Source organism: Lissotriton vulgaris, chromosome 5, assembly GCF_964263255.1.
Source record: "Lissotriton vulgaris chromosome 5, aLisVul1.2, whole genome shotgun sequence".
In the NCBI taxonomy this organism is placed as follows: Eukaryota; Metazoa; Chordata; class Amphibia; order Caudata; family Salamandridae; genus Lissotriton; species Lissotriton vulgaris.
In genome coordinates this window covers 1473317698-1473340473 of record NC_141693.1, presented here as the reverse complement: position 1 = coordinate 1473340473, position 22776 = coordinate 1473317698, and the positions used below count along the sequence as shown (strand labels likewise).

Genomic DNA, 22776 nt, shown 5'->3' with positions numbered 1-22776 from the left:
AGACTCTTTAATACATTTCATTGTGCGAGTCTCTAATTGTGAGTCACCAAAAATTGCAATTAGAGACTTGCAAAATGAAATGTTCGTACATCTGGCCCTAAGCCCCTAGTATACGGTACAAAGGTATACCCAGGGCATGCAAGTTAAATGTCACAAGTGGACTGCAGCACCCATTATGCCATTCACTACAGTGACAAATGAAACATGAACGCAAGCCTGACACATGTAGCCTAACTGTGCAGATTTAAACTGCAATTTAAACTGAAAAATAACCACCTTTGACAGGCCTACTCCCTCCTTGCAAATGTTAATAACTCACCCCTCAATGTGTCTTAGTCCCCATACGGCAGGCGACATGGTAATCAAAAGTAAGCCAGGTAAACGTTAAATGTTCAACATGTCCCCACAGTGAAAAGACCTAAAAGCTATTTTGACTGTAACAGGGTGGCAGTTTCATAGTAAAACACTAGGATACAATATTACATTTATTATTGGTATCTCTGGCTAGGCAACAGCTATATTTTTAGAGTTTGTGAACTACTTATTATGAGCTCAATTTACTACTGAAGTTGGGTTTGTAATAAATGTTTTGGAAAAGGTACTTTTTTTAAACTTACCTCTTCCCTACCTATAGCCTCTGGAGGCCCATTTTCATGAGCACAAGCTGTCACCTGGCAGCTGAATAGCCCCCTCAATGAGGTATGTATCTGTTACCAGAGCTGAGATAAAGGCCTTGGGTGTGGGAAGGTGTTCTGTTCTTTTGACAGGTTGACCATCTGGCTGAAGCCAAGTACTAAATTGACTTCAAAGAGGACTACCCTTTCACAGGAAATGTTAGCTAACACCTGGGAAGGGATCTTTGTCCCACCACCCCAGCCAGGCTCCAAACCAGGTGGGAAAGGAGCTGCCCTCAGATCTGGTTTAGAGCATCCCTTCGCTGGTGCCAGCTCTGCGCTGGGCACACAGGCTCTGCCCTGGAGGAGAAGGGTTTCCCCATCTTGAATTTAGGATTATTTGCATTTGGGTACTCAGGAAGTGCTGAAAAGTGGGTATTGTTGCCCCTGGGAAATTTTAACCTATTAGTTGGGGATAGACCAGGAGTCACCCATCAGCAGGCTGGTTCCGGGTGAACATAAACTCGATTTAATTTTAACTAATTGTTCCAAAATGAAATGTCGCCCCCCTACCCCTATCAATTGGTCTGATCATTATGTATTGGGATTCACTCTATTAGGTTTTCAATTGCCTTATTATAAACCACCTTCTGCTGTATGGAGAAGAAAGTGGCATAATATCACCTCTGAAGGACTCCAGAAGGTATGGACTGAACCTACTTTCTCCGAGAATGATGACATTGAAACAGGTCTGACTAAATGTAATAAAGCACTCCTGGAGGCAGGGATTCATTAGCACCTTGAAACTGTTTAAACAACATCCTAAATCGAAGCAGGAAGTATGGTATACGGAAGATCTGAGAGTAGAAAAGCAGCAATGTAGGAAACTGGAGAAAGTATGGAGGAAAGCACATACACCTTGCAGTAAAAAGCATTATCTGGAGGCCCTATCCAAGTATCATAAAAATATAAAACTGGCCAGGAAAATTAGTCTGGCGCTACAAATAACGGAAGCAGGTAATTCCACTGGAGAACTTTACAAAATTCTCAAACTATTTGTCAAACCTACTGCCTGTGAAAGCCCTGATGACTTTACTCAAACCTTATGCGATGATATTTCCGCATTTTTTGAGAGCAAGATTGAATTAATCTATGAGAAAATCACCAGGGCATCATACATCAAGAGTAGTATGGCTGACCCTCCCCTTCTTCGGATCTCAAAGAGTGAAAGCTGCTGTCTCACCATGATTCCGGAAGTTAGTATGTCCGAAGTCACTGTTCTGTACAATCAAATTAAATCAGGATCACCTACAGACCTCCTGCCTGCAAAAATGATGCCCCCTTTGGGTAGCTTGCTGGCCCCGAGTTTTCAAACTTTGATTAACCTTTCCCTTAAGGAAGGGCTGGTGCCTAGTGTCTGGAAAAGGGCAGTTGTGAACCCTATTCGCAAAAACACGGCGTTACCATGGTCAGACCTTAACAACCTCCGTCCGATTTCTCTCTTGCCCCATTTGAGTAAGATGGCTGAGAAACATGTCAACACCCACGTGTCTAAATTCATCGAGGCAGCGGACGGTCTGGACCCTTCCCAATATGGGTTCAGACCTAATCACAGCACCGAATCAGCTCTCCTCTCCGTGACCGATACCATCCGGATGGCACAGGATAGAGGAGGCTCTATGATTCTGGTGCTGTTAGATTTATCCGCTGCCTTCGACACAGTGTCACATGACATTTTGGTCAGTCGTCTGAAGAGGGTAGGGATAGGCGGAATGGCTCTTTCATGGCTAAAGAGTTTTATCACTGGTCGCTCACTGAGCGTTCGATTGGGCTTCCATATGTCCATCTCTAAGGAGCTCACCAAGGGGGTTCCACAGGGCTCATGCCTAAGCACCACATTGTTTAATGTGTATGTGGCCCCCTTGGCCGGAATTGTGAGGGAATATGGCTTCACACCCTTATCTTATGCTGATAACACCCAGCTTTTGTTCCCTTTCCAGACCATGACGCCAGCAGTTAAAAACTCGTTTGCCGCAGGAATGAGAGCCATATCCAACTGGATGACCTCCAATTGCCTACAGTGCAATGTGGGCAAGACGGAGGTCATGCTTTTCGGAGACGCCCCGCTCCTTTGGTCACCTGAGTGGTGGCCTCCGGATTTAGGCTCTGCTCCCTGTCCAAAGGAGACAGTGAAAAACTTGGGGGTCAAGCTAGATCAATCCTTGATACTCAAGGACCATGCTACCCAGGTAACAGGATCCTGTATGAGGGTCATCGGACTATTGAGGAGAGTGTTCCCATATTTAGCAGATAGTCACAGGAAAACTTTAGTGCAGGCATTGGTAATCAGCAGGTTAGATTACTGTAATGGGCTGCTTATTTCCTCTAATGAAGAACAGTTAGGCAGGCTACAAGTAGCCCAGAACACAGCAGCCAGATTAATTCTAAATGTACCAGCCAGGTCTTCATCTCGCCCCCTATTAAGCAAGTTACACTGGCTGCCTGTTCATCAGAGGGTGAAATTCAAGATCTGTTGTATTATTCACAAATGCCTGTTTGGTCTTGGTCCTAAATACCTATCTGAAATATTCAGACCCTATGAACCAGGCCGCTCCTTACGCTCTAAGAATCAAGCCCTACTTCAGATACCTAGGATCAAAAAAGAGAGACAGGGAGGCCAAGCTTTATCGTATAAAGGCCCCACCCTCTGGAACTCCCTGCCCCTCACCCTCAGGCTAAATCCCAATCTGACTGCATTTAGGAAATGCCTAAAGACCCATCTGTTTCTGACCTGATAATGTCCCACCATTCCGGCCTGATTGTCTTTATGCTAACCAGCTTGTGGTTCGAACGCAAGCACGAATATACCCCTTCGGGGGTCGAATTCCTGCGCTATACAAGAAACAAAATAAATAAAATAAATGTGGCACCCACACTACCCTCCACAGAACACTTTCAGGACCTGTGAAAGAACAGAAGAGAAATGGATCTGTTGTCTGTGACCAGAGAGGACACTGGATTTGCTCTCCCTCTGGTAGCCAGGAAGAAGCATTGGACTCCAAGGGTCATAAGACATCCCTCCTGTTCAAGCTACAGGGTCACATCAATGTACAAGGGGCCTTGTCTGCAATGGCCCAGCTGACTAGTACCAACTAGACCATGCTGCTGGCTTTTCCTGGAGTAAGTCTTGACCCCCAAGTGCTGTCCTCAGGGTCCTGCACTCTTGGTCGTTGTCAAAGCATACCCCTTCTAACAAATTCTGAAACTGGGGACTTGAAAACTATTTTGCCCCAAAGGCCTCCGGAGGACTAGGACCAATCTGCCAAGTTGATCCGACGAAGGCGTGTTGCTGCTGGGCCAAAGATTTAGGTGTCTTCTTCTTGGAGCTTTTCCACAGCAGCAAATTCAATTCAGTGTTTCCCCACAGAGAAGGCATCTGGTCCTGTGGAGCCCTCTTCGGCTACAGCCTGCAGTCTTACCTAGTTGGAAGAATTCAAGCTGTCAAAAACTTACTAAGTTTGAAAGTGGAAATCTTTACCTGAAGAAGGTGGGAAAAATATCTGGCTAGCAAAGGACCTTACTTGGGCTCAAAGTTCAAATGTCAATGGCTTGGAGCTTTACCACCAATAGTCTCCAGCTTCACCGAGATTTCAGCCAGCGGCTTTCCAACAACAGGGTACTCTCTTTAGCGACAGCCTGCTGTCTTGCTTCTTTACGGATGTGTGTATTTCATGGCAGAAAATAAGTCAGAAGGTGAAACATCTGACTGGGTCAAACCTGATTTCAGTGTCTGACTCGCGCTCCATTGCAGTTGTGCCTAGGCACTGGTCAAGTGCAACCAGATGACTGTTGTTGCCACTTTACTCTTTTTGGTGATATTTTCACATTTACATTTTTAAAATGTATAACTTTACTTCCGCCATTGGATTGTTGTCATTTTGTTTGCTAAAATGTATTCTGTTGTTTCTAAATTGGTTAGCGATTTTTATATGTGTTGTGTTTTGACATTATTACTGTTTTGGTACCGCAGAAATACTTTACTCATTCGCTCTAATATAAACCTTTCTGGTCTGTACCATAACTACCAGGGGGGTTCAGCTCAGATTAATTTAGTGACTATAAGGGTTCCCCTTGACAAGGGTTGTGGTAACTACTCGAGGTGGGTCCTCTCCCCCATCAGCTAATACCCAATCTTCTTACAACCATCATGCCTGTGATTGCTTTTAAATAAAGCAATCATTTTTTTCAAATGCAGCTAATTTTCCTTAAAGAGAAACTGAATGCATTTAAAATAAAAAATTAGAAGTTTCACAAACATTTTTAGGAGTAGGCAGTGGTCCCATACACCACTCTATTAAAAAAGGTTTCTTTTCACATTCACAAAGGGGAAGGAGCCGCTTACGGGCTCCTTCCCATTTGCAATGGGTTATCACCGCATTTGTGTAGTCAGTAAAATGTAAATATTAAGCCCAGGCGTAGTTCGCGGAGTTCCGATCCGCGAAGTGCATTAAAAAACTCAGCCATGCTACGCAGAGCTCTGCGAATAGCAGAGTGCATTAGGTAAATGCAGTTCATGGTGATTTTCAGTGCCAGGTTCTTGTCCGCATTGTGCAATCATCACGAACGGCAACATGCACGGCGCAAGCGGGCGCTGCTTCCTTTCTGCCGCTAGAGTAGATTTTTACTCGATCTGCAGCTTTCTCAGTGCAAACAGACAGTTTTTCAATGCGAGCGGTCACGAGCACACGTGACCACCCGCAATGAGAAATCTGACTGCCCGCGTTGAGAAATCTCGCCGGGAGGTTGATTTTCCACGCTCACGCTCACCAAATTGATGTTGACGATCGCGAACGAGGAAAAATCCCACGGGGAGGTGGATTTTCCTCGCTCGCCAACTTGATGTTGACGAAACGTGAGCGAGGAAAAAAACTGTTTTTTGGAACTACCCGAGATCTGCATTACGCGGAGTGCGGCAAACTCCGTGAGGGGAGCGGAGTTCACAGCCTAGATTTAATAAATATGCTGTGAATGGATTTCTGTCGCAGAACATTAATACATACGTTAAGAAATTGGTATTTGGAAGGGATGTTAAAAGAGTTTTATACATTTGAGAAAGGGTTTGAGCAATCACAAACCCTCTGATTAGGTAAATCAAAGGGTCTGCAAATGCTAAAACTCTTTGTAAATCTTGCCCAAAATTTTAGACATAAAGGCTACACATATTGCTATCTTGCGCTACAGCCCCATTCATTGGCCATTTCAGATAGTACAAGGAAAATATTTCTTTCTTATAATATATGATTTTCTACGCTTATTTTAATTGCTTTGTTGTTTAATAAATGCTCCACTAGAATGTGTCTACCTCTTCTATAATTGTATATTTTCTCAAATATATGGGTCTAAACATTTATGCAGTGTCTCATTTCTTTTCTACAATTTATCTTTAGTGGGCAATGCGTTTCTTCGGAAGTTGCAATGCATTCTTTTGACTGTATACACGAAATAGGATATGGTCCTTTTATTGTTAATTCAGAACAGTAATAACCCCTTACTTGTGCTTTTGGTGTCAAGTTCCAAGATACTTCTGAAACTTGCCCTGTTACTCATAATCTTCTTATCACCGCCGCTAGTGAGAATAGATTGTTTCTTGGTCTCTTAAAATCAGACACATATTAGGCCAATCCAATGTGTCAGTCTCACATGCTGAGGCACAGAATGGTTTATATTATGAGGTATGAAATTATAGTTCCGGCAGATAATTGGGAAAAATTCACAATTTTTCAGTTTTATGAAATAACGAACTCTCCTGTGTTTGAAGGGCACTTTACCAGCAAACAATTCGCTTTTTTTCTCATCAGAACTACTAACTAGTAGGAATGTTTTGCTTATTTTCCTGATTAAATGGTGTAACAGTTGGCGGTCTAGTGGCCAACACTCATGCACCCACTACATCCGCAGGCCAGGCGTGGCCTGCGGGGCTAGAATAGAAGGAGGGCAGCAGCTCGAGGTCGTCACTTCCGACCGGAGTAACAGTGTGGTCTCCTGTGTGTCGCATAAGTGCTCCTGCCCCCGCGCAAGGCCTTTCCTCACCCTGCGGCATCAAGGTAGCCCCAGGGTTCGCACACAACACTGGCGACGAGTGGAGGGGGCCCAACCCTCGCACTGCTCCGGGGAGCGGCCGCCTCCCGTGCGCTACGGCGCAGCTGTGCACTGTGTGAATCCAGGCCTGCTGTACGTCGGCGGTGTGCGCACCCCGCCCCCACCTCAGCATCAGCAGCGGTCGGTGTGGGAAGCATTCAAGGAGCCCGCGTACTCGCTGGACTCGAGTGAACAGGCCACGCCCCGCCGTGCAACAGTGCTCCAGTCTCTGCCAGGTGTTTGAGCTGCCCGAAGCCCCACCTGCATAACTGAGCCGGCTGCATGAGGATTTCCACAGCCCCGCATGTAGCAACCAAGCACTGGTAAATGCAAGGGAAAAAAAGGGAAAAAGAAAGGAGAGGACATCAAGGAAGGAGACAGAGGGGATACCAATCCACGGAGTGCCCACGGAAGAGGGTGAAAGTAAGGCAGAGCACCACGTGAGACACCCTGCGCCATCTTCCCCTAGAATCGGCCAGAGCGCGTGACACCCCACCGGCCTGAAGACGGTCAGAGACACTCTCCGCCAGGCGCCATGGGGGACGACAACAACGCTGCAGCACCAGCCCGCATCCCGTTCCAGCACGCAGCGTCAGGGGTCCTACCTCCATTCAGTGAGCTAGAAGATCCCGCTTCAGCATCCCCCGTTAGAGAATATGGATCGAACGCCTCAACAACTATTTCATCGCAACCAGGGAAACGGACGAGGCGGTAAATAGATCATTGCTACTACACTATGCAGGAGACAAGATTTTCAAACTCTTCAAGCATCTACCCAACACAGTGGCGGCAGACGACTACGATGTGGCAGTAACGGCACAAAATGGCCATTTTGATCCACAACTAAACCCGGATTTCGAAGTCTTTAAGCTCGGACAAGCCCGCCAGAGGGAGGGAGAATCTATAGACATTCTCTACGCACGTCTCCGAGAGCTTGCCAGCACCTGCCCTGATGAAGACCAGCCAAAGGAGATCAGGAGACAATTAATTCAGGGGTGCGCTGACAAGACCTTACGAGGACTCATCCTGGGCAAACAAAGAATCACGCTGGAGGACATGCTGATACTAGCCTCACATGACCTGTCCGCGGCTAGGGCAAACAAGATTGATCAAGCCCTAACCAAACCCCACGGGAAGCAGGACTCCATCAAGACGGAGCAACCGATGCCGTAAGAACCAAGCCCATAAGAGACACATTCAGAGGACCGAAGGTAGACGCCTCCAGATCAAGATGTGGATACTGTGGCCATGAACCACACGCCGCCAAAGACTGTCCACCCCAGGGAAAGGCCTGCACCAACTGCGGAATACCCAATCACTTTGCATCCGTCTGCAGAAGGCGCAACAAAAACTGAGAATTTCAAGGGCAGAAGCCCCCAATGCCAGCCGTTCGGCAACTATCGGTGACAGACACGCGTCACCCGAACACACACAGAGAAGACCCGGGAAACACCTGCCAACGGTAGAAGATTCCTCAGATGATGACGAAAAGGAGGTATACATAGTATCCTTTGCAAGGGAACTCAAACAACGCCTCCGACCACAACTCACGTGCATAGTCCATGTTGCGAGAATGGAGGTAAAAGCGGTCATCAACACAGGAGTGACAGTGAACGTCATGGGCCTACAATAATACCGAAGCCTACGCTCTCGCCCTCCTGTGGTGCCATCCAAAACCAGAATCTACGCATATGGGGCAGACACGCCCCTGCCGCTGAAAGGAAAGATCTTGGTACCCATCAAGGCAGACGATCTTGAGGTGATGGCGACATCCATGTCATCGACAGGGAAGCGGATACCCTCCTGAATAGTCACACTGCAGAGGATCTAAGGCTAATCGCTTTCCCCAGACGAATCCGGACGTACCAGGTAGAAGAGCTCCTCGGACAGTTCCCCGAGCTGTTTCAAGGCCTCGGGTGCATCAAATGTGACCCTTTCAAGTTACACATTGACAAGTCGGTCGCCCCAGTTGCCCTGCGACACAGGAGAGTTCCTTTCCACCTGCGACCGCTCGTGGAGAAGGAGCTGGAAGCCTTACAGGAGCAAGGAGTCATTGAAAAAGTATCCAGGCCGACACCCTGGGTATCCCTGATGGTTTTAGCTGAAAAGCCAAAACAGCCAGGAGCCATACGCCTATGTAATGACATGCGGCTGCCCAATAAAGCAATTAGGAGGGAACGCCACATAACACCAACAATGGATGACATCATCGCGGATGTCAACGGATCCAAGTGGTTTTCAATAATTGACTTGAACACAGGGTATCACCAACTGTCCCTGTCCAAAGAGAGAAGATACATACCACTTTCAGCACACACCTAGGGTTCAGGAGATATAAACGGCGGAACTTTGGAATATCCTCGGCGACCGAAGTTTTCCAAAACACGATATGGGAGCTGTTATCAGGCCTACCTGGAGTGTTAAACGTGAGTGACGACATCCTCATCCACTCAGCAATGGTCGCCGATCACCACCAACATCTCCGCAACACACTGAAACACCTCAGCGAGTACGGAGCCACCCTACATAAGGACAAGTGCCAGTTTTTCCAACCTTCCCTCAAGTTTTTCGGCTACCTTTTCAACCAAGAAGGCATACAGGTAGACCCGAGAAAGTCGCAAGCAATCAAGGATACCCCCGCACCAACGACACCGACAGAAGTATGGAGTTTCCTGGGGATGGCCACGTACTGTGGGCGATTTATACCAGGTCTGGCCACCCGGTCCGAGCCGCTGCGGGCCCTCAGGAAAGCGGATGCAACCTGGCACTGGGGCCCAAAGGAGGAAGAGGCATTCCAAGGGATAAAAGATGCCCTCCTAGGACAAGCCACGCTGGCCTACTTTGATCCCCGAAGCGAACGGAGGTGCTGGTCGATGCAAGCCCAGTAGGGTTTGGTGCGGTATTGGCTAAAGAACATGAACCAGGCCAGTGGGCCGCCTTGGAGTTCGCCAGCAAGTCCCTCACCTTCGCGGAAACAAGGTACACCCAGATTGAACGCAAAGCGCTCGCCATAAAGTGGGCCTGCAACCATTTTCATCTGTACCTCCATTGACAACTGTTCACCATGGTCACCGACCATCAGCCTTTTGTTCCCCTTTTTAAAGGGACTGCACCACACCCACCCCCACGCAACGAGCGCTGGGCCGTCCCGTTGCAACCATATGAAATGGAGGTGGTATACCACCCAGGGTCCAAGAACCCGGCAGACTTCCTCTTGAGACACCCAGTTCGGTCGGAGAGGCAAGAAGAAGATAAAGACGTTGAACAATATGCCCATCTGGTAGCTCTTGCAGCATGCCCCCAGAGCATGTCCCTAGATGATGCAAGAGAAGCTGATGCCCATGTTGCAGTCTATGCCAGGACACTAAGTGCAGTGCAAGAAGGTTCATGGACAAACTACCTTCGCCAGGCCAACTCGTGGACCCCGGAGGATCGTGACACTCTAACGAAGATGTGGCTGGTCTGTCACGAATTTAGCGCTACCAATGACGGCATCCTGTTGAGAGGACCTAGGCTAGTAATCCCGCAGAGCCTCCAACATCGGGCATCTGGTTCCCAGAGCTAGAAGACATGGTAGAAGAGTATGTCAGAAGCTGTTCCTTCTGCCAGCTGACAAGCGGCCCTGAAAAACCCATCCCGATCATCACCGAAGAAGCCTGCACCGTCCCATGGTCCAAAGTGAGCATAGACTTTGGGAGCTTCCCAGGGGGAAGACACACACTTGTGATCATAGCACATTCTCAAAATGTCTCGTAGTAGAACCTGTTGCACCTACGGCTTTCAACCACGTTGGACCAGTGTTGAAGAAAATCTTTGCCATGTTTGGTTTTCCCCAAGAAGTGTGCAGTGACAATGGCCCTCCATTCCAAGGGGCCGAATTTGCTACGTTCCTCCAACAGCGAGGCATATCTCATTGCCGCATCACCCCTCATTGGCCTCAGGCCAACGGGGATATTGAACGCTTCATGCGCACTTTAAACAAACTTTTCCGCATAGTGGTCGTGGAACAAGCAGACCCGGAACAGAGACTCTACGAGTTCTTAAGAAAATACCGAAGCACCCCTCACTGTACGACCCAGCGGAACCCGTGGGCCCTTATGCTCCATGGACCCTGCCGAGACCTGCTCCCCACATGCCCAGGGTGGTTGTCACCCCAGCTAGAAGTTGAAGAAGTGCAAGAGAGAAGAGCACGACACAACCAGGATCCAAGCGTTCGCCGGCGCGCCACCCCAAGAGCGATCAACCCTGGAGCGACGGTCATCCTGCGAAACAGACGTCAAGGGGGAAAGTTCCGGACAAACTACGAACCTGGTACTTGGATAGTCACTGCTAACCATGGCACCAAGGTAACCACACGCAGAGGAGAAGAAAGGAGGTATCCAGAAACATCTCATGGTTCAAGGAGGTCCCGTCAGAACATCCACGGGAGTCCTCAAGTAACCAAACAAGACCCATGGCCATTGCCGCGCCCGAAGGCTGGGAGGAAGAATCGGCGAATGGCAGAGTTGATGACACCCTAGAAGTAAACCCCTCACCTCAGCTCGGAGTTCGCTCCGAGGACCCCAGCCTGGACATCACGGGCGGGTGCACCGGCATCCAAAGGTACAGCCTGAGGCCGAACCCCCACCGAGCCAGCGTCTGAGAGACTACGCCTGCTGAAGGTGTCGGGATATCATCGGCTGGAGCTTAGGCAAGTACTGAACTTATGCGTTGGACTGTGTGGTATGTTTAAGACAGTTTGATTTTGTTTACAAAGCTACAACAAAAAGAACTGAGTTGGATAGGGATGTAACAGTTGGCGGTCTAGTGGCCAACACTCACACACCCTCAGCATCCGCAGGCCAGGCATGGCCTGCGGGGCTAGAATAAAAGGTGGGCAGCCGCTCGAGGTTGTCACTTCCGACCGGAGTAACAGTGTGGTCTCCTGTGTGTCGCATAATCGCTCCTGCCCCCGCGCAAGGCCTTTGCTCACTCTGCGGCGTCAAGGTAGCCCCAGGGTCCGCACAAGACAAATGGGAACAACAAAAATTTATTATGTGGGCATTTTTCATCAAAAACTTACTTAGTATCCCCTTTTGTTAGAGGTTTTATGTGTTTTCCTATTGCTCTTTTAAGTCTCCAGTTAGTGATTGCCCATGTACAGCATACTACAATTGCATGGTGTCATACATCAACAATATATAAGAGCTCTTGATGTTAAGCAAAACACCAATAGATTGTCATCTTTTGCCCTGCTTGCATGAATAGAGGGCTTTCATGTTCTATGCATATCCAAAGAATTAGTGAGATAATTTGTTTTTATTATGAAGCAACAGTGACGGAGTATACACATTGTACACGGTATGGCTCCCTGCACAATTTAATTGTGGGCAGACCTTAGATTTGGCTACTGTGGTGACAACTCCGTCATCACCAAAGCCAAACCTCTCCGACACCCAATAAATATGGGTCATCGGAGAAATGGTTACAGGTACGCCCAACCAATCAGGATGGACGGACGTGTAGCTATGTTTTTTTACTGTCCATCATCGCCAGGCAAACCCTGGCGGTGAGTGACAGTAAAAAGCAAAGAATGCACCCCCCAGCGTTGAAGATGACTACCATGGCAAGAGAAGCCTTACTTTTTTTATTTTCAAAAACAAAACTGCTTGGTGCAGGGTTGCTTCATGCTGATGCATCCTTGCATCAAACAGCGACCAGAACTGCTGTGATGGCGGTTCCTGCTAATGCTTTAGAAATAACCTCCTCCTTGGCGGTCATTTATAAATTTGATGGACAGTCCTGCCACCATGGGTATGGAGTAATTTATCAAAAAAGATTCCCCTTTGGGTAACTAATTAAGCAAACCTTGGTTTAAGGACACACACTCAAAATCAAAACATATCACAACTTAGGAGAGGTAAAAGATATAACCAATACAGTCATACAAAAAAATGTACATTTTATTTTGATATATTAAAAAACACGGTTAAAACAAGTTAAAAAACAGATAACAATATATAATGGGACAAAACATAAGGAAAAATGGTTCCTAGTTCATGAGGGTAATACAATAGTCTTCAATCTCATATAAGATCACACTCCAAATGTATAGTTGGTCACTTTGACAGGAGTACTTGTCCAATGACTTAATGTATTTCCACCCTAAAGCATCGACGCGTTTCGGTTATGGTCAATGGTAATTCAGGGCCAAAAAACCTTCCTCAGGAGATAACAATGAAATCCCACTATAACCATGTATCTAAAAATAAAAACATATACAATATAAGATATACACATTATACATTGCATGACTGATCAAATTACAACAAATACCAAAGTTAAAATACAGCTCCTATACATAACATACACTCTATACTTGAACATTCATAGCCTAGCAACCTAATATTGTTCCTCATGGGGATGATATACTTTGTGTACGAATAAACATTTGCATCATCTGTATTGAAAGATTGAGAATGGTATTTATCCACACATATTTAGTTGTGGTGTTGTCAAGATTGCCATTATTGCCAATACAGATAGCCATTACTTGCTAAATGCGGACTTAATAAATAAGTCAAAAGTTTATACTCGATACAAAGATCTCTCGGATGCATATATAGGGAGCTTGGTTAAAACATCCGCTAAATCTCCTCTCATATGGGAGATCACTCATGCAATGTATAATGTGTATATCTTATATTGTATATGTTTTTATTTTTAGATACATGGTTATAGTGGGATTTCATTGTTATTTCCTGAGGAAGGTTTTTTGGCCCTGAATTACCATTGGCCATAACCGAAACGCGTCGATGCTTTAGGGTGGAAATACATTAAGTCATTGGACAAGTACTCCTGTCAAAGTGACCAACTATACATTTGGAGTGTGATCTTATATGAGATTGAAGACTATTGTATTACCCTCATGAACTAGGAACCATTTTTCCTTATGTTTTGTCCCATTATATATTGTTATCTGTTTTTTAACTTGTTTTTAACCGTGTTTTTTAATATATCAAAATAAAATGTAAATTTTTTTGTATGACTGTATAGGTTATATCTTTTACCGCTCCTAAGTTGTGATATGTTTTGATTTTGAGTGTGTGTCCTTAAACCCAGGTTTGCTTAATTAGTTACCCAAAGGGGAATCTTTTTTGATGAGTTGTCTTTGGTACCCTACCCCTTTGGTTTGTTTGGGTCCCTCTCTTTTGCTAGAGATATGGAGTAATTTAGTCAGTCCCCATGGCGGAATGGAGGGCTGTCCATCAAAAACTAAATCAGGGCCTAAGTGATAAAAAACTTACATCATCTTATCTTCATTCACAAGTGGACTAAACTCAAATTTATGGAAGATCTGACTCCAGTAGAAATTGATGCTCAAGTGAAAATAATCATTTATCTGTTGTTTATTATCACCAGAGATGTTGAGCGTTTTAGTCAAGTGCAATCAAATGCATACATCCCTGATGGTGAAATTGACTATTGTAAAAAATGTTTCAAACGTTTGTCTTTTTGGATTTGTGCCCAATGATTTTTGTTACTCAAAATTCGTTTTCATTTGAAACTAATGGGAGAAATAAATCTTTTTCCACATCTGCAAGGCTGAAGGCAGAACTCAGAAAACAAAGCAAGGCCAAATATGAAATGTTTTATGGTCTTGTTATCTGAATGTTGTGGTTGAGTAATTTCACAAGAATTGCCAGCATTTCATTTGTGCTGCCAACATATGTTCCCTTCATTTTAGTCACATCTAATCACCTGGATTATCATGTTGAACATCTCAGTATCCCTGAAAAGTGGCCTGCAGCCACCATTTCTCTATCTCTTAATATATATCCCATCTGCCAAAATGGAAGTCAGGACCTAAGTTCTAATGAGGGTATCAGCACTGACTATGGTTTTACAGCTGACACAAAAAAGTAAAAATATTGGTGATATGCACATCTAGTTTGCAAAATGTCCATTGCTGTCTTCTATCTTTCTACCTCTGATACACCTACCAACCATAAACCGAGATCGATTAGCCATGACCAGCCTAGAACCATATTGACTGTCTCGGTCTCTTGTGTTTTTTCCACAGGCCTTCACCACTTATTTCTTAAGATCTGCAAATAAGAAATGAACAAGATGAAAAACTTTACGCGACGTTTTTCGCTGTCTGTGCCCAGGACAGAGACCATTGAGGAGTCACTGGCAGAGTTCACTGAGCAATTCAACCAACTGAACAACAGGAGAAATGAAGGTAAAGTCCCCGTATTCAGTCTTCTTTCCTCATCATTCATCTAACTTAATCTGTTAGATATTCATAGTGCCGATATTGGCAACACTCCCCGCTTAGCAGTAATTGGTCGCGCTGCACAAAATTATCAGTCACAAAAAACAAACTGTAGAACAAGGGTCTGAGGGGAACCTTTTAAAGACCTGCTTGCATCCTATCCCCCAAATCTCTAATCACAAAACACAAAGGATGCCAAGGGTCTAGAGAACTTTATCGGCTCACTTAGTAAATAGTGTGCGAGTATTAGTCCTAATTATAAATACATATATGTGTGTGTTTTTTATGTAAGGAGAGAGACATATAGATATATAAACCCATCAGCCCACTCATTGGCGGAAACTCGTCATCTGGGTTGTTTTGTACAGATTGGTACCTTCCACACTTAACCCACTTTGTAATTGTGGGATAGTGATGTGAATTTAACCAGAGCGAGAGAAAGATGTCTCGGCTGAAGGGTCAAAAGTTTCAGTGCATGAAAAAAGTGTGAATACAAAGAATAATAAAGGTGATTAAAATTGCCTATTTTGATGCCGAAGAACAAATTTTAATAGTGGTCCTCATAATGGCAAGGTTAAAAACAGCAAGTGGAGATAGTATAACAACAAATATTACTATCAATAGTGTCTACGTGGTAGGTTATGCCATATGTGAAGTGAAATCATTCTATATCACTTATATTATTATTTTTTTCACTGTTGCAGTAGTGGTATATATTCTTAGGTCCTGACGAAAGCCTCCAAAATTATCAGTCCACAGAAATCTTGTTGGAAAATAGTTTGCTGCATATTTATTTCATACAAGAAGTATTCCAATGTGGTGGGTAAACTTACGGGCGATCCAAGGGCAGGCAGCAGTGAATGACCTAAGCTGCCCAGCCAGCCAATTAAGCCAAACTGCACTAGGGCCAACCCAATTGGTGCTGCCATTTATGTGGGGATTATCCTAGAAAAATACTTTGGACCACCAGTTCATAACTTTACTCATGCCTGTTTAGGGGCGGTGCACTGCAAGGCAAGCCCCCTGTTACTCAGGCTTACAACCGTCCGAAGGAGTATCGGGCGGTGCCATTTTTATCCAGGGTCCTGCTGTCAAGACTCCTTTGGTTTGGCATAAGGCACCCCTATTGTGCTCTTGAAGAGGGTACCTCTATGTACCAATCAGCCTTTGGATTGCCCTTTAACTCTGCCACAGCGTAACCAGCAGGGAAAAAAAAAGAGGATGGCCAGTGGGTGGGGGGAGGTATAAATACCTGTCCCCAGACCACCGCGTGCCGGAAATGACACCGCAGAGGCGCAAGACATAAGAGGGACTCCTGTGGAAGGTGTCCAAGTGACTGGTGCATGGGAGTGTGCCTAATTCGGTACTAAGAAGGCCACCCTCTGTGGGCAGCCAGATTCCTTTCTTCCACAACCGTAACAAAATACAAGGATGTCCCATACACTTAGAAATGAAACTGCAATCAATTAAAGACAGAGGTAAACACACACATATGTGCACACTGCACAAACAGACCATGAGTTTTCCCCCACACATACATGTAAACATAGGTAGTTGCTCTTTTCCACTCACGCACAAACATGCAGTTGCACACACACACAGAAACAGACACACTTACCACAACACAAGCATGTACAATCCCTCCTCTCTCCTACACACACAGTCACACACACACACACAAATAGACCCCACAAACACACACAGAAACACCACTAGAACAAAACACAAAACACAAAACCAGACACACACACATACACATCGCCCCACCCGAGTGATTTGTGCCTGTTGTTGGACGGCAGCTCAGAATGAAGAGGCTGATTTCCGTGCTCTGCTAGCAGTTGCCCTCTACCACTGCAGATAAATTGGCAATTATCTTGGAAATAGAGAATGACATGAAATGGAAGATCTAATGAGGGGCTTCATTAGAGCCTGCCGCACTGACTCCTGGGAGTGCGAGTAAAGAGGGGGTGGCGGCAGAAAATAATAGAATTAACAGCCCAAACCACGCAAATATTCTGAGCCCATCAGCAGTGGTCAGGAGGGTCCGCTGGGGCCAGGCACAGCCTCCGATAATGAGATCTGCTCATTAGCGGTAGAAACTCACAACAAGAGTTCTGGAAAGAAATCTTTTCAATAATATGAGCAGCCGGAAATGGAGCTCAGCACAGTGAGAGGTCCGTCTCCCCTGCCGGAAACAGATGCTGCTCTTTGATGGCTTCCAAGCCAAGCAGTGCCAGTGAAGGAGCCGCCTGGCTAGGTTTGCTGCCTAAGTGAATGTTGGATGTTAATTGTAAGCTTCTCATTTTCAGCCTCTTTTGTAGTGGTATTGAGGCTTCATTCTAGGTGCTTTCCCAGCATTTTCCTCAGCTGGAATCTGAACCAGATCATGCAGTAGAAATACGAGGGATCGGTGGGAAGGGCTTTGAAAACGTCATAGTGTCAATATCGGCAACACTCTACCACTGCAATATCCTCAAGAAATAAACAGACAAGAAATATTCTATGTGGATAAAATTGCTGCAGGTTTATTTGCATAACAAATATGGCAACATGGTGGGTTATCTTACGGGCGATCCCAGGGCAGGCAGCCCCTCGCCACCTGCCCACCTGACGAGCCAAATTGCACCATGGCCATAGCCAATCGGTGTTTTCCAGATTTGGGGGAGGGGATAACCCCTCCCACCGGTGGACCACTAGTCCACCCCATTACTTAAGTCCCCAGAAGGCAGCCACGGCCCGTGAGGGAGTTTCGGTGGGGCAGAGAGGCGGGCGGGGGAGGGGCAGGGTGGGGGGTGCTAAAAACTGGAGTATGGATAATTGAAGGTAAGTAAACAATTTAATTAATAACATGAATTTCGTAGCGCGCCCTGCATTGCAAAATGCAATGCAGGGTGTGCTACGAAATTCGTTTTATTAATTAAATTGTTTACTTACCTTCAATTATCCATACTCCAGTTTTTAGCACCCCCCACCCTGCCCCTCCCCCGCCTGCCTCTCCACCCCACCAAAACTCCCTCCACGGGCCGTGGCTGCCAGAAGGGGGCAGAGCGTTCCAGGCAACCCCCGGTCCCTCAGGTCCACATCCGCCCGTAGGACTAACAGGGCACCGTCGCTCCTCCAGGGTCCAACGCGAGGACCTCCTTGGGGATATTTGGCCTTTGCACTCTTGTTGTGCTCCTGCAGGGGGTATCCCTCTGCACCTTACAGCCTCTGCTTCGCACTGTAACTCCGCCACTGCTCTGGGTGTGGCCACCGTCTCAACCAGGGACCCACACCAAGATAGACATCATTACCTACACCCTGCTGATTCCAAGGCCTCCCCCAGATGATGCAAGAACAGGTCCCTTCCAACTCTGGACAGGTGCACCCATCTTCATCAAAACACCCTATGGACTTTGCATGTAGCATACCATGCCTGATAAAGCCAAATCCCCTTTGCTCAATGAATTTACGCTTGGCATTGTTAACTCTCCTGTGAGAGGCTTCTACGGCCTCCCCTGACCGGGCCCCTCGCCACTCGAAACGTGGGGCTATCTCCGACCACTATAACTCACCTGTCCCCGATTAGTTGCTTAACTTTCACATGGAGATTTCCTTTTTATCATTAGTGCCTTCCTACCCATGAAAGTCAAATCTTTGCCTCCCAGGTGTATGACCAGAATGTAGGGGGAGGAGATAACCCCCCTCTAGTCTATGCCGCAGCTTCTTAAAGTAAAGCAATGCAAGGTTGCTAAACACAAATGTAGAGCACTGTACACCCTTCTATACAACTAACCAAGCTAGCACATAAACTACCATAACACTGCACCCCACCAAACATCCGGTGCAACCGGCCATGCCTGATAAACTAAACCTCCACTGTTCAGAGAATCTGCGCATGGCACTGTTAACTCTCCTGCCTGAGGATTCCCCAGCAACCCCTGACCAGGCCCCTTGCTATACTCACAGTGGGGTTATCTCTGCCCATGATAACACCCATGCCCACAATTGGTTGCTTGAATTACACCAGGTGGATGTCATTTCTTGCCACAGTGCCCTACTATCCCGGAATGTTAAACCATTGCCTCCGAGGTGTAGGGCCTCACTGTTGGGTGGGGAGACATCCCCGCTGGTCTCCTGCAGCTACCACAGCCAGCTGTTCCAGCGCATGCCTGGGACCCCCAACCCCGCTATCTCAGTAGTGTGCTGCAGCTTCTATAGCAAGCTGTCCTATCACATGCTTAGGCCTCCCACCCCACATAACTCAGTGGTGGAAAAACCGCATGCCTCCATTTCTGAATTCTACCCATCGTGCCACTCACAAGACGCACAGACGGCCCTTCACCCAGGCTATGGATCCTGGCAAAGTAAAGAAATGCTATGTTGCTAACACTCTTCATTGAGCAGTGCACTCCATATTACATAACTACTCTAGCTTGCACCTAGTTGTACAATAACACTGCACCCCTTCAAGCCTCTGGTGCCTAACAAGGTGCCTTTGAAATACTACAAGATTCCAAAGCTCTTTGAACCTCCTGTCCTCTGCCCGAATAGCAAGCACCCACCGCTGTTTCCCCCTAGGGGCTCCCTTTACTGTAGTATACCTTTGTAACCATCCTCCCCAAAGTACGCCCCTGCCCAGCTACTGGTGCTTCTAAACAAGAGGCCTTAGGGAACACCTGTCACGTTAACAATATGAGTGGTGCAGAAACATTTCGTCAGAATCCAACGTGCAGTTTCATGTCCTGGTGCAGCCCCCATTTATGTGATTCGCCTGGACACCTCTCCCTAATGTGCGTGACTGGACCTAGTCCGGATTGCTTGGCGGCCTGCTTGTGAGTAATACACCAGTCCCAACTGGACGTACTACTGCTCGCGCCTAGCACCCAGATAGGAGTGTCACTGGGAAGCAAGAGGGGAAAAGTAGGTAGCTTTAGTAAACTTGTCAGCAAGAGTCCTCCCATAAGTGTACCCCGCACCTTAAGGACCCTTCCCCCTATAAGGGCGATCACTCCTACACCCCCTGCCTGGGCCAGCTATGGGGCAGGCAGTCTCATACCCATAGGTGGAGCGTCCTGAAGTACCTACTGGTTGTTCCAGATAGTGTCAGGTGTGCTTAAGTGTCTATAACATGGACCCAATGACCGATTAACATTAGTGACAGTCCCCGCTAAGTTCCACCCTGCCCAAGGATTAGTGCAAATAGGAGCATGGAGCCTAGCAATAGGTGTCTTTATGAAAAGTAAACAATGACTGGCCACGCAATGAACCATTGACAGACCCTTAGGTGTCTCTGCGGTGAGGAGTTGCAGAACACAAGACGGGCAGTATGTAAAAGACTAGAATGACGTTCAGCAACAATATACAGGGATAGTGACTTGTGTTTTCAACATTGGAATACAGCAGCAGCTCACTAATATTACTGCAAATAATATCTGTGACAGTCACCAATTCTCATGTTTGAGGTCCCGTTTTCGTCTAAGAGATACTTATTATGGATGTAGCGTGGAACCAACAGAATATATCTCTGCAAACTAACAAATATCTTCTCACACATCGCCCACGTTATTGTATAACACGTATACTGATCTTTAGATTAAAGCATGACCTAGTCATCAATGTACCTCACAATGTTAATCCATTTCAGGGGCAGGAGACCAGGGATGCATTTTATACCTTTAAATTCCTATGAATTATGGGTCTCCACTTCATGTTTACTTCACTACACACGTTTGTCCAGACATCCATGTGAGTGAGAAGCTCCGGATTTTGGACAACCCCACAAGTTAACCAACCATCTTATCACAAATTGTCCTATTTGGTGTAAACATTTTAAAGAATTCTTAATGTACATAAACAACGCAAAGCGGACGCGCGCAGTGGGCGTGCAAAAGGCAAGCCCGTCTGCACCCGTCCGCACCAGGACTGCGCCAGAAGCCAGGACCCCTGGTCAAGCTACCCCAGACTTGGGCATTGCAAGTAAGACCAAACACTACACCAGACAAGAGCTGCTTGATCTTAGAATCAATAATATATTCCACTGCCAACATGATTTCTTACCACTAGTTGAAGGTCCTTTTGCGTGTAGACTATGTCAGTATCAGAGTAATGCTCACGAAGCAGGGCCGACCTGTGTAGCATCAGATTATTCTCTATTAAATAAGGCTCCTCCCTGCACAAAGCCTGCCCCTGTTCCATGTGGTATGAATTCCATAGAGGGAAGCCAGAGGACATGGAAAAGCATGTTATGTAATGTTCGCTCTTTGTCTAGACATTCTATTGAAATCTGGGACTTACTTTCCTCTACACAGCTGAACTTGGGTTTTTAACTGAAACTTGGCTAAAGCCTCATTCCACACCCTCTGTCACTCTTGCTATACCAGAAGGCTATAAGCTTATTAGGATGGACAGACCAACTAAGATGGTGGGAGGGATTGCTATCGCTCATAAAGACAACATTAACGTTTCTGTTTTGGATGAGTGTTGTAGTATAAAGATGGATGTTCTTATTTTTCGAATTTATTTGTCATCCCACGTTAGTTGGAAGGGGGCCTTAGTCTATCGCTCGCCAGTTCCTTTAGCAGATTTATAACTTTTACTCATTGAATTAATAGCTCCTCATGTACTTGCAAGTAATAATTTCTAATTACTAGGCGATTTTAACATTCATGGTGAATGTACCACCAATGCGGAGTCACTAGCCTTTCTGAATGACCCTGCACTCTAAGGCCTAAATGAACAGAATGAAGGTCTCACCCATACGGCTGGCCATACGCTTGACATTATTTTGTCGAATTCCCCCAATGTATGGTGTGAGTCACCACTACAACTAACATGGACTGACCATGCTTTAATTGAATTTTCTATTAAGGGCCATAAAGAAGAACATAGGGGTCAATATTCGGATACCTTTACAACTATTAGGCAATGACAAAAGGTCTCTCCAGAGAATTTTCAAGCCTCTCTGGAAGTACCACAAATTAATCCCTCAGACAATTTAGTAGAAGCCTTTACCAACTACAATCTGGCATTAACCCGGACCATTGACCACATTGCACCTCTGAAACGCTCTCCCATCCACTCTAAACGCCCGCAAGCTGCCTGGTTCTCCCTCCAGTTACATACACAAAAAAAACTGTGTAGGGAGTACAAGAGGAAATGGCGTATTGCCCATGTGGAAAGTGACAAAATTCAGTTTCTAACTTCTTTGTCAAGTTACCATAGTAGCATCAAGATTGTACATAAAAATCACATTTCCACCCAACTTATACTGGCTGATAATGCTCTGAAGGTTCTATATAACATTTTCCAGTCATTTATAAAACCTAAGGCCTGTAAGAATGTTGAAAAATCCTCACAAAGATTATGTAATGATATTGCATCATATTTCTCACAAAAAATAGAACTAATCTATGGAAAAATTGTCTCTTCAGGAACCGCACATCAGATGCTTATGACCACAGAAATTTCAGAATCAATTACTTCCCTGTTACTTGAGAATTTCCCCCCACTAACTACAGCAGACGTAGAGACCATAATGCATGAAGTGAAATCTGGCTCGCCTTGCGATCTGATCCCTGCTAAAGTAGCCAGTACCCTAATCCATCAACTATCTCCATTGATTGAACATCTTCTTAATTTGTCAATAAAGGAAGGTTTTGTCCCATCATAAAGGAAAGCTGCACAGATAACACGATTCGCAAGAACACCAAGGCCCCTCTGACTGATCTGAACAATCATCGTCCCATTTCGCTCTTACCATTTCCTTGTAAATTAATAGAGAGATAT

The 22776-nt window shown here is 45.9% G+C and overlaps 1 protein-coding gene across 1 annotated transcript in view; it reads left to right on the top strand.

Moving 5' to 3' along the window:
• The window catches only part of CDK18 (cyclin dependent kinase 18), a 644959-nt gene that overhangs the window by 273889 nt on the left and 348294 nt on the right, over positions 1-22776 (top strand). Inside the window, exon 2 of the mRNA XM_086923438.1 lies at positions 14815-14976. Coding sequence (XP_086779564.1) covers positions 14853-14976 — 124 coding nt within the window. The 5' untranslated portion in view covers positions 14815-14852. The remainder of the gene's footprint in view (positions 1-14814; positions 14977-22776) is intronic.